Raw genomic sequence first — 12,802 nt, 5'->3', positions numbered from 1 at the left:
GTACCTCCTATGGCCACTTATGTCCTAAGTGCTTATAAATTACCTGCTTCATAATCTGCAGCAGAATCTCTTGGAGCATTGACATCAAGCGTACAGCCCGGGAGTTTACAGTATACTGGTGTGTAGTTTCCTTATTTAAGAAAATTGGGACGCTGCCCATTTGCAGTCCTCTGGTATCCCTCCTGTTCTCTCCGATCCCACAGATCCTTCAGGACGGCACCTACAGCGAGGCCGTTCTGTTTGCTCTTCTTATAATGTTCTTTTCCCTATAGAGTTGGACATGCTTCTACATGTTGTTTGGGGAATTTGCAGCACATCCAATGAAAGCGTAATTCCCAACTAACAGTCAAATCCTTCTCTTTGGAGCTCCCCGGAACACACCTACCCTCTCTTCCATATGACAGCCCTTCACAGACTTGAAGACAGTGTTGTGACTCTCCTGTGAGTTTAGAGCACCAGCTGAGTCAGACAGACCGACTGACTGACAAGCGCAGCCTCACTGTCTCGGCTGGGAGAGCCAAGGTAAGTTACTTGATTTTATTTTCTCTCTACTTCGGTTCTTTAGCTGATTTGTAAAACGGGGATAGAAAAAAGCCCCACTTCATTGGTTTATTGTGCAATAAATAATGTAATGTATGTAAAGGGCTTAACACGTTGCCTGGCAGAGGGAGCATTCAGTAAATGTTTGGCTATTTCCACTTGCCCCCTCAATTTATAAAGAGCCGGGTGGGCATTTTAAGTGTCAGGGCTGCTGGGGAGCACGGAGGTGAGGAGGGTTTCTCCCTCCGTCGTTGACCAGGGGAGGCAGAGGACCCTAACGTAGACCAGGTATTCCTTTATCCCGAGGTTGTCTATTTTCAGTTACGCGGGCGCCTGTTTGCTAGGGCTGGGGGAGAGGATATTGTCGAGAACCTGGGGAAAGGTTTATTTGCAAGAGCTGGAAAGCTATTTGTTGACATATTGAACCGTCTCTTGTTTATTCTTATTTCCCCGAGCAGCTAGCCATGCAATCCCCCAAACTCAATTACCTTTTGTGAGGCGGCAGGAGCATGACACGTCCTAGCCGTATTGATCAGTGCAGACTGGGCAGGACGTGAGAGACCCGAGAGATGCTAGGCAGCAACTTCTGGGCTTTTCCTTAGAAGGCCTCCCCTCTCTGTGTTTGTAGAGACACTGGCATTAATAAAATGGAACGCTGTGCCCCGAACGGACCGAGCATGCAACCGTGTCTCTCTCTCCAGCCTCCTTAGAAGTAGCCTGATGATGAATGGTCACAATAGACCAGAACTTGGGATCCTGGAGTGACCAATGCCAGAATGGTTTTCCAACTGGAGCTCTTTGCACACACTGGGTTTTGCAAGCAATTGCATGATATGAACTCTGAATGCCATTGCAGCTAGAAAAAGTTTGGAAGGAGACACACCCAACTGTGAACAGACTGAGGAACGGGACTTGAGGGATGGGGGGTGGGGTAGGCTCAGGACTAGCGTTATCGGCCTGTAGGATTTCAGGTTTTGACCCTAAGAATATATTCCTAGATTATTTGTGTCATTATGAAGCGCAGATGCGAGTTAGAAAAACGAGGACTTGTTTTTGCAAAAACAATGCAGAACAGAACAAAATACAAACTAAACGCAAGCCATTGGAGACATTTGTCAGAGGTCACTGCTGACCGAGGAGCCGAGTAGAGCAAGCATTAAGTATGTTTGGAGAGAAAGGTTGCTTGGGTCGGGGAGATGTTGGGGATCCCCTGAGAGGGTATGCAGGGAGAGCAAGAGAGAGGGCTTGACATAAAACCCCAGGGGAACACACCTTTTTGGAAAAAAAACAAACAAACAAAAACTTTCCCTCTCCCCGCCCCAAACACAAGTTGTATGGGTCCATTACAGACAAATGAGGAAATACAGCTGAGAAAAAGAAAAGCAAAAATCCCCTTTAATCCCACCACTCCGGTATGGTCACTGGTAACATTTTGGTCTATGTCCTGGCAGACTGTATTTGTTTCTATGCCAAAATGTATGTAGTTCTTTGGAAAAAGTCAGATCATCATTTTCCATGGATGCTACAGACCCACCATGATTTGTTTAATCATTGGATGAATTGTGTTCTAACGCTGGCACTTGGGGTCATTTCCAAATTGTTACTGTCATAAACAACAGTGCTTCCTAGCTCTGTGACCGTGGGAAAGCTAGTTAACCTCTCTGTGCCTCTGGTTCCTCACCTGGAAATGAAGGCGATAATCATACCTACCTCATAGGGTTGTTGTGAGTTCCCAATGAGATCATGTACATGGGGTGCTTGACACAGGTATAATAATAATAGCTGTTGTTGTTGTTGTTGTTCTCATTGCTGTTGGATTTCCTGCCAGCATCTTTTAGCTTAGGGGGTGGGGCAGAGCTCTGGAGAGAAACACAGTCAGAGTCAGACCTCAGACCAAAGCTCAGTTTTCTCAATTGTAAAGCGTAAAGTAGCTCACAGGGTAGCCGTGGGCATCAAAGGAGGGAATGCTCGCAAAGCCCTCAGCACAGTGCTTGGCATATGGGGAGAACTCAAACAAAGTCAGTTGGTATTATTATTATTGTTTTTACTGTCACTATTATTATTACGGTGACTCAGCCACGGGCGGGGGTGGAAGGAGGAAGGCGAGCACTTGGAACATCTCTAGCCCCTTATCTGATTCCAAAGACAGGAAATGATTTGGGGACCAGAGTGACCTAGGATCTAATCTGAGCTTTGCCATTTATTAGCTCTGTGACTCGGTCACCACTTCTCTCAGCCTCTTTATTCATTTATAAAATGTGAATGGCATCAGCGCCCACCTTGCAGGCCCAGAGGATATGACGCAAGTGCTTATCCTGAGTGTGCAGGTAATGTTGCTTCCTAATGAGGAGCATGGGAAGGTTTGTAGATGACCTGAACGTCTCCTCTCCCCCGTCCCTCAGCCTCTGAGTCCCTATATCTGGGCCACTTGAACTTCACCTGAAGGCTTTGTCTTATCCAGGGCTTGGGGACCCATTCTGTCCCTAGTCTGCTGGCAAAAGGGATACTGATTCAGAAAGTTAGAGGGCTCTGCTAAGCCTTTCTGCAGGGTCTCTGACCTTCTGCCCAGTTCTGGAAAGCAGGCTGGAGCCCCGCTTCTGTGAGCGAACCCTCACCTGGCATACTCAAGACCGGCATGCTGTCTTTTCTTGCCAGCTGTCGGAACACCCTAGAGCCTCACTGTCAAATTCTAGCCCTGTGGCAGGGACCCTGGTGGCCAGATTTCCCTCCGTGTATCTGACCCTAGCAAATCGGCTTTTTTATTATTACCGTTGCAGGCCTCTATTCATAGCTCCCACAGTCCATCCTCCCAAAGCCTGGTTTTGCTGCACCTGAAACACTTGCAACTCTTCTGACCGGTCCCCTCAGCCTGCGGCCCCGGCTCCCCTTACCTCTCACCCCTGCCCGCTACATTGCCTGGCTCCCGGGACTCCCGCGTCTGCTCGGCCACAGGGGATATGTCTCATTTCAGTGTCACCTCTTTGTGTGTGAATCTCCTCTTTTCTCTGGGGCAGCCAGAGGCGGGCATTAGTGGGCTGGTGCTACTATTGGGGGTGAGACGGGGTGGGGGGGGGGAGAGGGGTGGAGTTGCATAGGCCCAGTGCTAAAGCGGAGCTTCTGGAGGGCTGTCAAATGAAAGGCGGCCAGAGGCAAATGTCAGAGCCTATATAGAGGCAGGAATCTGGGACCAGAGAGACGGAGCAAGCACTAGCAAGTCAGGAGCGGTGGGGCGGGCTGGCTGGCGGGCGGGCAGGAGGGGGGCGTGGCAGGGGATAGCTAAGGGAGATTGCAGAGAACAGCTGCTGCTACTGAGTCTTACTTTAATGAAGTGGCTGGGCATGGGGCATAAGTAGATTGGCCAGACTAAAAGAGCTAGGGGCGCCAAGGACATACTCCCTCTCTTCTCCCTAACTGGCAAGGTAAGATCTTTCCGGGTTTTGCCTGGTGAAACTGTAGCACTGGGAAACTGTAGCACGTTCAGGGATTTTTTTTGTGTTTTTTTTTTTTTTTCCTCGGAGGATGGAAAGTGGACATCTCCGAATGCTCTCTTGACTCATCTTTCCCGTTGCACCAATTATCAGAGTTATCAGGGCGCCGGCGGGAGGCCAGTATTTCTTCTGCTGTGCCCCATCTCGGTGTTGTCCAGGCTAGGGATGGGAGGGGGGGTGTTGGTAACGTGACTGAGACAGAGAGAGGGGACAGAGAAGGTGGATCATTTAGAGCACAGTGAGAGAGCATATTAGGGCACGGTAGGGGGCTCTGGCGTTGAACAGACCCCCGGCTATCTGTGTGATGGCAGGCAAATTATTAAGCTTCTCTGGGCCTTGGTTTTCTCATTTGTAAGATGGAAATGGAGTCCCAGAATCTCTTAGTGTTGTGGTGGGGACCAAATGCGATGACCCACGTGAAGTGCCTAGCAAAGTGTTGCCATTCAGCACATGCTGGGGAAACGTTCGCTGTTGGGGTTTTTGGGGTCGGTGTTCGTTGTCGTTGCTAGCATTTTTGTTGTTCGTATGGACGCACGATGCCACGAGATTGGTGACTTTTGTGACATTGTCCCAAATAAGCAAGTGTTCCGTTTTTGGCATGGGCGGGCTGTGGGGATGCGTCAACATTGTGTAATGTGCGCGTCGGTTTCCTAGCTGTGTGCCCAGAAGCCCCTCTGGGGCTGCTTCCTGGGGGAGGGTCGGAGAGGGTGATGCTCTGGGATTGCCCACCGGCGCGTCATCAGAGAAACCTGACATTTGTACGTGCTATATCGACTGGCATTCGAGTGGTGTCAGAATGACAACCGAATGCGGCGTTAGGGATGCCAAAGGTTAGGCGATCCCGGGGAGGGGGGTGGTAGTCACAAACATGCAGTTTTTACTATCGCGGTGACCCTGTTTTAGCCCCAACCCGGGCTGACCCGAGAAAGCTGGTAAAATGGGAATCATAATGCTATCACACAGGTGTGAGATTCAAACGGGAGAATGCTTGCAAATCTCTGTACATGACCGACAGCTTCAAGTTGCATACAGTTGCCTCACGGTGGTGCCTGGAGCGCACCGAGTCAGCAACAGGATTTTCAGTTCATGGAATGCTGCTCCCGGTCACGGCTGAGAGCGATGCCTTTCTTTTCCTGCGAAAGACCTTCAGGGCCATCAGAGTAGTCGAATAGGGACTAACCCCCTGGCGGGACTCAGTAGGCCCCGGGGAACTGATGACTATCCTGGGGCAAAGGGCTCTCTCATCCCGGTCCGCCGGTGCCCTGGCTGCCTTGTGAGTGCGCTGCTGGGAGACAACGGAGCCCAGGCGCCTGCACTTCTCACAAGTTCCCAGAAGGTGGTGCTGCCGCTTCGTCTGAGCCAGGGCTGCCCCCACCCCCCCCCCCCTCCCCGCCCCAGCCGCTGAGCTAGCTGGCATTTAGAGCATGTATAAATGGGAAAGGCTGTGCTCTGTGACTCAGTGGATTGGTTTGAAAAGAATAGGGGGGAGGGGGTGTGGGAGGGGGGAAGGGCTAAATGGGCAAGGGGCACTAAGGAATCTACTCCTGAAATCATTGTTGCACGATATGCTGACTAATTTGGATGCACATTAAAAAAAAAATTTTTTTTTTTTTTAAAAAAAGAATACGGGTGGGAAGGGATCTTTGCTCCAACTTCAGATGTGCTCACGGTTGCACCGCTCCCTTAACCTGATAGGGCCCATCTCTGGTGCCACGGAGCTGGCAACACATGAGAAAGGTCTCCATCATGAATCAATCATTTGTCTGCTCCCCGATCTTTTTGTTCTTGGCTTTTGACTACTCGACTTGTTTCCTGTTTACAGATTTCCTTGCCATTTGGGCTTCAGCAAGACTCCTCGATATCATCACTTTAGGGGCACTCTCCGCACCATTTGGGGGCCATGGCAGATATGTCAATACCTTTCCACTCCCTCCGATTCGACAATACGCTGAGGGAGGAAAGTGGTGACCCCCAAAACAGCGGGATGACCTTCGCTGGACCAGTAATGGAGACCAGAGCAGAGGTCCAAGTTTTACATTCTCACGTACAGCCTATAGTCTCCACTTCAGCGTCCGACCCTGAAGGGATGTCTGCACAGCTGATGACATCCCCAGCCTTTGACACCACGTCTGCACCTGTAACGGAAGCACCAGACTCTGAAGCACTGTCGCCGTCACTAATGCCAGGCTCCGACTCTGGGGCACTGTCCCCACTGCTAATGGCAGCTCCAGATTCAGAAGCACTGTCCCCATTGCTGATGCCAGCCTCAGATTCTGGAACACTGTCCCCATTGCTGTCCACTTCAGACTATGGATTAATATCCCCGGGGTTGATGACAATTCCTGACTTTGGAACAATGTCTGCAGCACTAATGGCAGCACCACATTCTGCAGAGATATCACCATTGGCAATGCCAGCTTCGTCCTCTGGAGCAATGTCTACACCTATAGTGAGCACTTCATCCTCTGAAGTGACACCCACACCGTTGATGCTGGCCCCAGATCCTGGAGAGATATCCCCACTCCTAATGCCCGACATAAACCCTGGAGTGACGTCCACACAGCCATTGTCAGCTCCAGGCTCTGAAGCAATGTCACCTCTGCAAATTACAGATGAAGACACTGAAGCGATGTCTCAAGTTCTAATGACTGCTCTGGCCTCTGGAGAGATATCTTCACTGCTAATGTCAGGCACAGACTCCGAAGCGATATCTTCACTGATAATGTCAGCCCTCGCTTCTGAAACAACATCAACCCAGCCAATGAGCACCCAAGACTCTGGGGAAGTGTCCACCCAGCTAATGTCAGGCTCAGATTCCGGAGTCGTGTCTTCACTGCTAGTGTCGGCTCCAGGTTCTGGAGCAATGTCCACACCACTCCTATCAGCTCCAGATACTGGAGAAGTGTCCACGTTGCCAAAGCCAGCTCTGGATGCTGAAGCAGTGTCCCCACTGCTAATGACAGCCCTGACCTCTGGAGTGATTCCCACCCAGCTGATGTCAGCCCAAGACTCGGGACTGATGTCCCCACAGTTCACACAGAATCTAGACTCTCAAATCATGTCTACTCCACCAATGAGAACAACAGCCTCTGGGGGGTTGTCCACAGCGCCAGTGAGAGCCCCTGACCCTGGAGCAATGTCCATACCGCAAATGAGACCTCTGGCCTCTGGCAATATGGCTACATTGCTAAAGACCGTTCCAGACTCTGGAACATTGTCCACCCCACTGATGACGGTCACAACTTCTGGAGCAATGTCCACTGAGAAAATGTCAACCACAGCCTCTAGAGTAATGTCCTCACAGTTAACGATGACCAGAACTTCTGGAGCAATGTCTACAGGCTTTATGAAAGCCACAGCCTCTGGGACAATGTCCACCCTGCGAATGAGACCCCTGGCCTCTGCGATGACGTCTGCACCACTAAGGAGAGCCCCAGCCTTTGGAGCAATGTCCACACAGCCAGTTACAGCCCAAGCCTCTGAAACAATGACCACACTACAACTGTCATCCCCAGCCTCTGGGTCAATGTCTACACTGCAGTTGAGAGCCCCTGTCTCTGGAGCGATGTCTATGTCACAAAGGAGAGCCACAGCCTCAGGAGTGACAGCTGTACCACAGTTGAGAGCCTCAGCCTCTGGAGCAATGTCCACCCCACTGATGACAGCCAAAGCTTCTGGAGCAATGTCCACCCCACTGATGACAGCCAAAGCCTCTGGAGCAATGTCCACACTGGTAATGAGAGACGGGGCCCCAGGAGTGATGTCCTTGCCGCAAATGAGAGCTACGGCCTCGGGAGCATTGTCCAAGCCACTAATGACATCCAAAGCCTCAGAAGCCATGTTCATGCAGCAAATGACAGCCACAGCTTCTGGAGAGATAGCCACAATGCTAATGAGAGACACAGCTTCTGGAGCTATGTCCATGCGGCAGATGACAGACACTGCCTCTGCAGGGATGTCCACACCACTAATGAGAGCCCCAGCCTCTGGAGACATGTCCACACCACAAATGACAGCTGCAGCTTCTGGAACTGTGTCCATGCCTCTAATGGGAGCCCCAGACCCCGGAGCAATGCCCACAACATTAATGAGAGCCACAGCCTCTGGAAAGGTGCCTAGTCAGCCACTGAGCACCCAAGACTCTGGAGGGATGTCCATGTCTTTCATGAGATCCAGGATCTCAGGAGGGATGTCCCCACTGGAGATGCAAACCCCAGCCTCTGAAATGATGTCCCCACCAAAAATGAGAGCCCCGGCCTCTGGGGTGATATCCACACCACTAATGAGAGCCCCAGACCCTGGAGAGATGTCTGCACTGTTCACAAGAGCTTCATCCTCTGGACAGATGTCCCCACCACTAATGAGAACCCCAGTTTCTGGAGAGATAGCCACATCCCTGAGAGTCCCAGCTTATGGGACAATGTCTACTCCACACATGACAGCTACAGCCTCTGGAATGATGCCCATGCCACAGATGAGGGCTCCAGTGTCTGGAGCAAAGCCCACACCACTAATGAGATCCACAGCTCCTGGAGCGATGTCCATGCCTCATGTGACAGCCACGGCCTCTGGAGGGGTATCCATGCCACTGATGAGAAGCCCAGCCTCTGGAGCAACGTCCACACCACAAATGATGCCCACAGCTTCAGGAGAGATGTACACACTACCAATGCGAGCTCCAGCCTCTGGAGTAATGTCCCCGCCACTAGCAAGAGCCCCAGTCTCTGGAATGACGTCCACACCACTATGGAGACCTTCAGCCTCCGAAGCCATATCCACAGAGTTATCGAGAGGTCCAGTGTCTGGAAAGATGTCCACCGCACAAATGACAGCCATGACCTCTGGAGGGATGCCCAAGCCATTAATGAGAGCCACAGCCTCTGGAACAATGCCCATGCCATTGATGTCAGCCATGGCTTCTGGAGACATGTCTGTGCCGCTAATGAAAAGCATGGCCTCTGGGGCAGTGTTCACGCTGCAAACGAGAGTCACGAGTTCTGGATCTATGTCCTTGCCACATACAACATACACAACTTCCGGAGGGATGCATGTACCGCCAGTGAGAGCCTCAGCTTCTGGAATGATGTCCATGCCACTTCTGAGAGCCACAGCCTCTGGAGGGATGGCCATGCCACAAATGACAGCCATGGCCTCTGGAGGGGTGTCCATGCCGCCAACGAGGACCCCAGTCCCAGGAACCATGTCCACACCACAAATGGCAACCACACCCTCTGGAATGATGTCCACTCTGGAAATCAAAGCCACAGACTTTGGAGAAACGTCTGCCTCTCACAGCAATGTCACAGCCTCTGGATCAAAGTCCACACCACACATGGCTGCCCCAGCCGCTGAAACAATGAACCCACCACCAAAGGAAGTCCCATCCTTTGGCATGCTGACCCCAGCACTCTGTTACCTCTTAGAGGAACAGGAAGCAGCCCGGGGTTCAAGCTCTGTGGAGGAGGAGATGGAGATTGATGAGGAGAAGCAAATGAAGGGCTTTTTGAATGACTCAGAAAAAATGGCGTTTCTGGTGTCTCTTCATCTGGGGGCAGCAGAGAGGTGGTCCATCTTGCAGATGGAGGTAGGAAACCCCCTCTCAGATGAAAATAAATCTTTCCTGAGCAGATCACAGGGCTTGTATGACTCCCTATCTGAGATAGACATCCTCAGTGCTGTTCTTTGCCACCCCAAGCAGGGCCAGAAGTCAGTCAGGCAATATGCCACCGACTTCCTGCTGCTGGCCCGACATTTGTCTTGGTCTGATGCCATTCTACGGACCAGGTTTCTGGAAGGGCTCTCGGAAGCTGTTACCACCAAAATGGGCCGGATCTTCCTGAAGGTGGCCGGCAGCCTAAAGGAGCTGATAGACAGGTCTCTCTACACTGAGTGCCAGCTGGCTGAAGAGAAGGATTCCCCGGGCAGGTCAAGCCAGGTTCTGCTGTCAGCCTGTAAGCGGAATAATGAGGAGGCGATGGAGAATGAACTGAACTCTTATCAGCAGACTGAGGAGGTAAAGATGGGGATATACACTCAAGGGGAGTGGTGGGGAGTGCTGGGGAAATACACCCTGCTCCTTTGAGTAGAATACGGAAGAGGCAAGGGGGAGGCATTGAGCTTCTAGACCATACTCCCCAACCTGGCGTTTCATCAGTGGCCTGGCTATGTAGTTATTTTGGGTGTATTAAGTACTCTGAAGCAATGCCCTGCCCAAGTTCTTGGGGACCTGGGATGGCTAAAGGTCTAGGTCTTCTGATTATGAGGGAACCAGCTGAGTCCCAACTGTCCGATTATTCTAAGGGAGGGGTCATCTTTGCGGGGGGAGGGCTGGGTCCTACCTCCAGGCACATGTGTCATGGACCCAGGTTACTAGGGAATTTGGCTAGCCTAGTCCTCGGTCACACATTATACACGTAGGGTACATTAGCCAAGTTTCTTGAACTTCTAAGTTACTGTCATTATCCAGGCAGAACCCCCTCGTCATAGTGAGTGTGGCTCTTACCTCTGCTGGTTTTTCTGTTTGTTTGTTTGTTTTCTTACTCCCAGCACCAGCATGTTCCTAAACGCTGTTACTACCTGAAAGAGCATGGAGACCCTCAAGAGGGTCTGCATGACCACCTCCGACAGAGCACAGGCCATCACAAGGCCCCCACCAACAAGTAATTCTTTCTGGAATCTTCTACTGTGATGTCTGACTCCGCTGCTAACTTGAGGACTGGTTCCTGGACCCATTCCATTCAATTACATCATAAACCTTGTGGCCTTCCCCCTACAGCCTCCCCCTCCAGGCACATCCCACCTAACTCCCAGTTGGTTGACTTGACCTTCTCTTTTACCCTACATGCCTGTGACTTGCCCTGACAATCAGAGTGTGGACTTCAAGAGTGTTTGGTGTATGAGGTTTTGAACTCCTATCGCTGTGGAGGCCAGTCCTAGTTCCTGGTCCAGGGAGAAGTCTAGTCAGGAGAAACTGTCCTACCTCAAAAACACCTAGAGTGTCTTGCCACATGTCATCAGGCAAACATGAGGATGCCCTGGTCCCATTTCACCTGGCAAGGGAGCCTATAAGGAGAGTGATGCCCACTCCCAAACCACCCTTTTCATATGCCCCAACTCATAGCACCTAAAATGGGTCTCCAGGGCCCTTGCGCTGTTTATAGTCTCCATCCTGAACCATTCGTTTTGACCCATGGTAGTAATCATAGTAATGGCTAACACTTATTGATTATGTATTATGTGACAGGTATTGGGCTGAACTCTTGACAAGCACCGTCTCACTACCTTCTTATCATAACCCAACTTGTTCTTGTGTTGTCAGCTTCTGACTTCCTGATCTTTTCTCTCTGGCCCTTGTTTTCTTCCTCAGTGTCAAATCGCTAGCTCTGACTTCTTGGTGGCCCCCTTAATAATGAATTGCCCCTGCTCCCCATGGCTATTGTGGCTATTTGTGGCCAACACTCTTGATAAAGTTCTTGCTCTTTAAACAGGCATAAATAGTTAGAATATAATATGAGCAGTGTTTGCCTTCAGGTGGTGGGATTGTGGGTGTTTTTACTTTCTTCTTTCTACTTCTCTGTACTTTCCAGAGTCTCTACAGTAAGCATGTATTACATTTGTAATCACAAAAGTAAATAAAGTTCATTTATGAAAGAAAGAATTAACCGTGGCTAACAGAATTTGGTTTCTTGAGTCTCTCGTTCACTCAGTATTTATTATCTCACGTGTCAGCCACTGTTTTAGGGATAGACAGATGAAAACCCCGATAGAATGGAAATGTCATCCCAGTGGAGGGAGGAGAGAGACCATAAGCAAGAAACCACATCAGTGAGAGAGATGGAAATCGTGGCAAAGGCTACGAAGTCAAGAAATCGGGATAATGGGAAATTTGATACTAACAGGGCCAATTTATTTATTTAATAATAGTCCATGTAATTGAGCTACTCAAAGGTCTTTTAGAAACAGTAGGACTGGCATGATGAGAAACATATTTTAGAAAGCTAACTTGGCAACACTTTGGAGGCAGGATGGGGGGAGGGGTCAGAGAGCATTATGAGCCCTCCTATCACAATAGTACAGGTGACTGTGGGAGCGGGGCTGGAAAGAGAAGGACAGAGACGGAACCCTCTCTGAGGACTCAAGGCCGCTGCTCCATTACCCTAAACTTGGGGTCTGATTCCAGGAAGAGGAAAATGATTCTCGGAAAAAAACAAAGATTGGCAGACAAATTAGCAGCCCCATGGTAATATAGATAAGCATCTGGCTCTGCAGGCTGCCTGTGGATGTATCAATCAGCAGTGCTGTTGCCTCGGGGGAAAAAAGAGGGGGCAATAAGTTGGGAAACCCCAAGTCCAGGCGGGGAGGCGGCGGGCCCCTGGGGACCCAGTTTTCCCCTCATCTTCTGCCCCATTGGCTCACAGCGGGCCCAATCCAGGTCCCAGTGGAGTTTGGATCTCCGTGTTCAGCCAGGGTCGCTCTTAGCTTGGCAAAGCCCTGTCCGGCTTACTCTCTACTGGAGAAGAAATAGACGTACAGAGTCACAATCGGTGTCTGGAAAATGTACATGGGAAGGAAAAGGTCTTAAAGATGGAACTGATTTTCTTATCACCACGATCACGGAGAACAAAAGCAATTCTTTTTTCAAGAAAATTTAACATCGAAGTATAGTTGACAGTTCTATACATTACTCAGTGCTCATCGCGATAAGTGGACTCACCACCTGTCACCATACAAGGCTGTTACAATACGATTGACTATATTTCGTCTCTGTGGCTTAT

General features: G+C 50.4%; 1 protein-coding gene across 1 annotated transcript; it reads left to right on the top strand.

Moving 5' to 3' along the window:
* The first annotated feature begins 262 nt into the window (after positions 1-262).
* On the top strand, positions 263-11,673 carry RTL9 (retrotransposon Gag like 9). The gene is made up of 3 exons (XM_019426846.2): positions 263-522; positions 5,851-10,041; positions 10,575-11,673. The coding sequence occupies exons 2-3, from the start codon at positions 5,929-5,931 to the stop codon at positions 10,689-10,691; spliced, it is 4,230 nt and encodes a 1,409-aa protein (XP_019282391.2). The 5' UTR covers positions 263-522; positions 5,851-5,928; the 3' UTR covers positions 10,692-11,673.
* The last annotated feature ends 1,129 nt before the right edge of the window (positions 11,674-12,802 follow it).

Source organism: Panthera pardus, unplaced genomic scaffold (assembly GCF_024362965.1).
Source record: "Panthera pardus isolate Hobbes unplaced genomic scaffold, ASM2436296v1 HiC_scaffold_27, whole genome shotgun sequence".
Classification (NCBI taxonomy): domain Eukaryota; kingdom Metazoa; phylum Chordata; class Mammalia; order Carnivora; family Felidae; genus Panthera; species Panthera pardus.
The sequence above is the reverse complement of the archived record's forward strand: the minus strand, read 5'-3'. Positions and strand labels throughout refer to the sequence as shown.

Excerpts from the sequence above, each read along its gene's own strand:
- RTL9 (XM_019426846.2), top strand. The coding sequence starts at position 5,929 with ATGGCAGATATGTCAATACCTTTCCACTCCCTCCGATTCGACAATACG. Across the intron at positions 10,042-10,574 it reads CTTATCAGCAGACTGAGGAG|CACCAGCATGTTCCTAAACG; the intron begins GTAAAGATGGGG and ends TCTTACTCCCAG.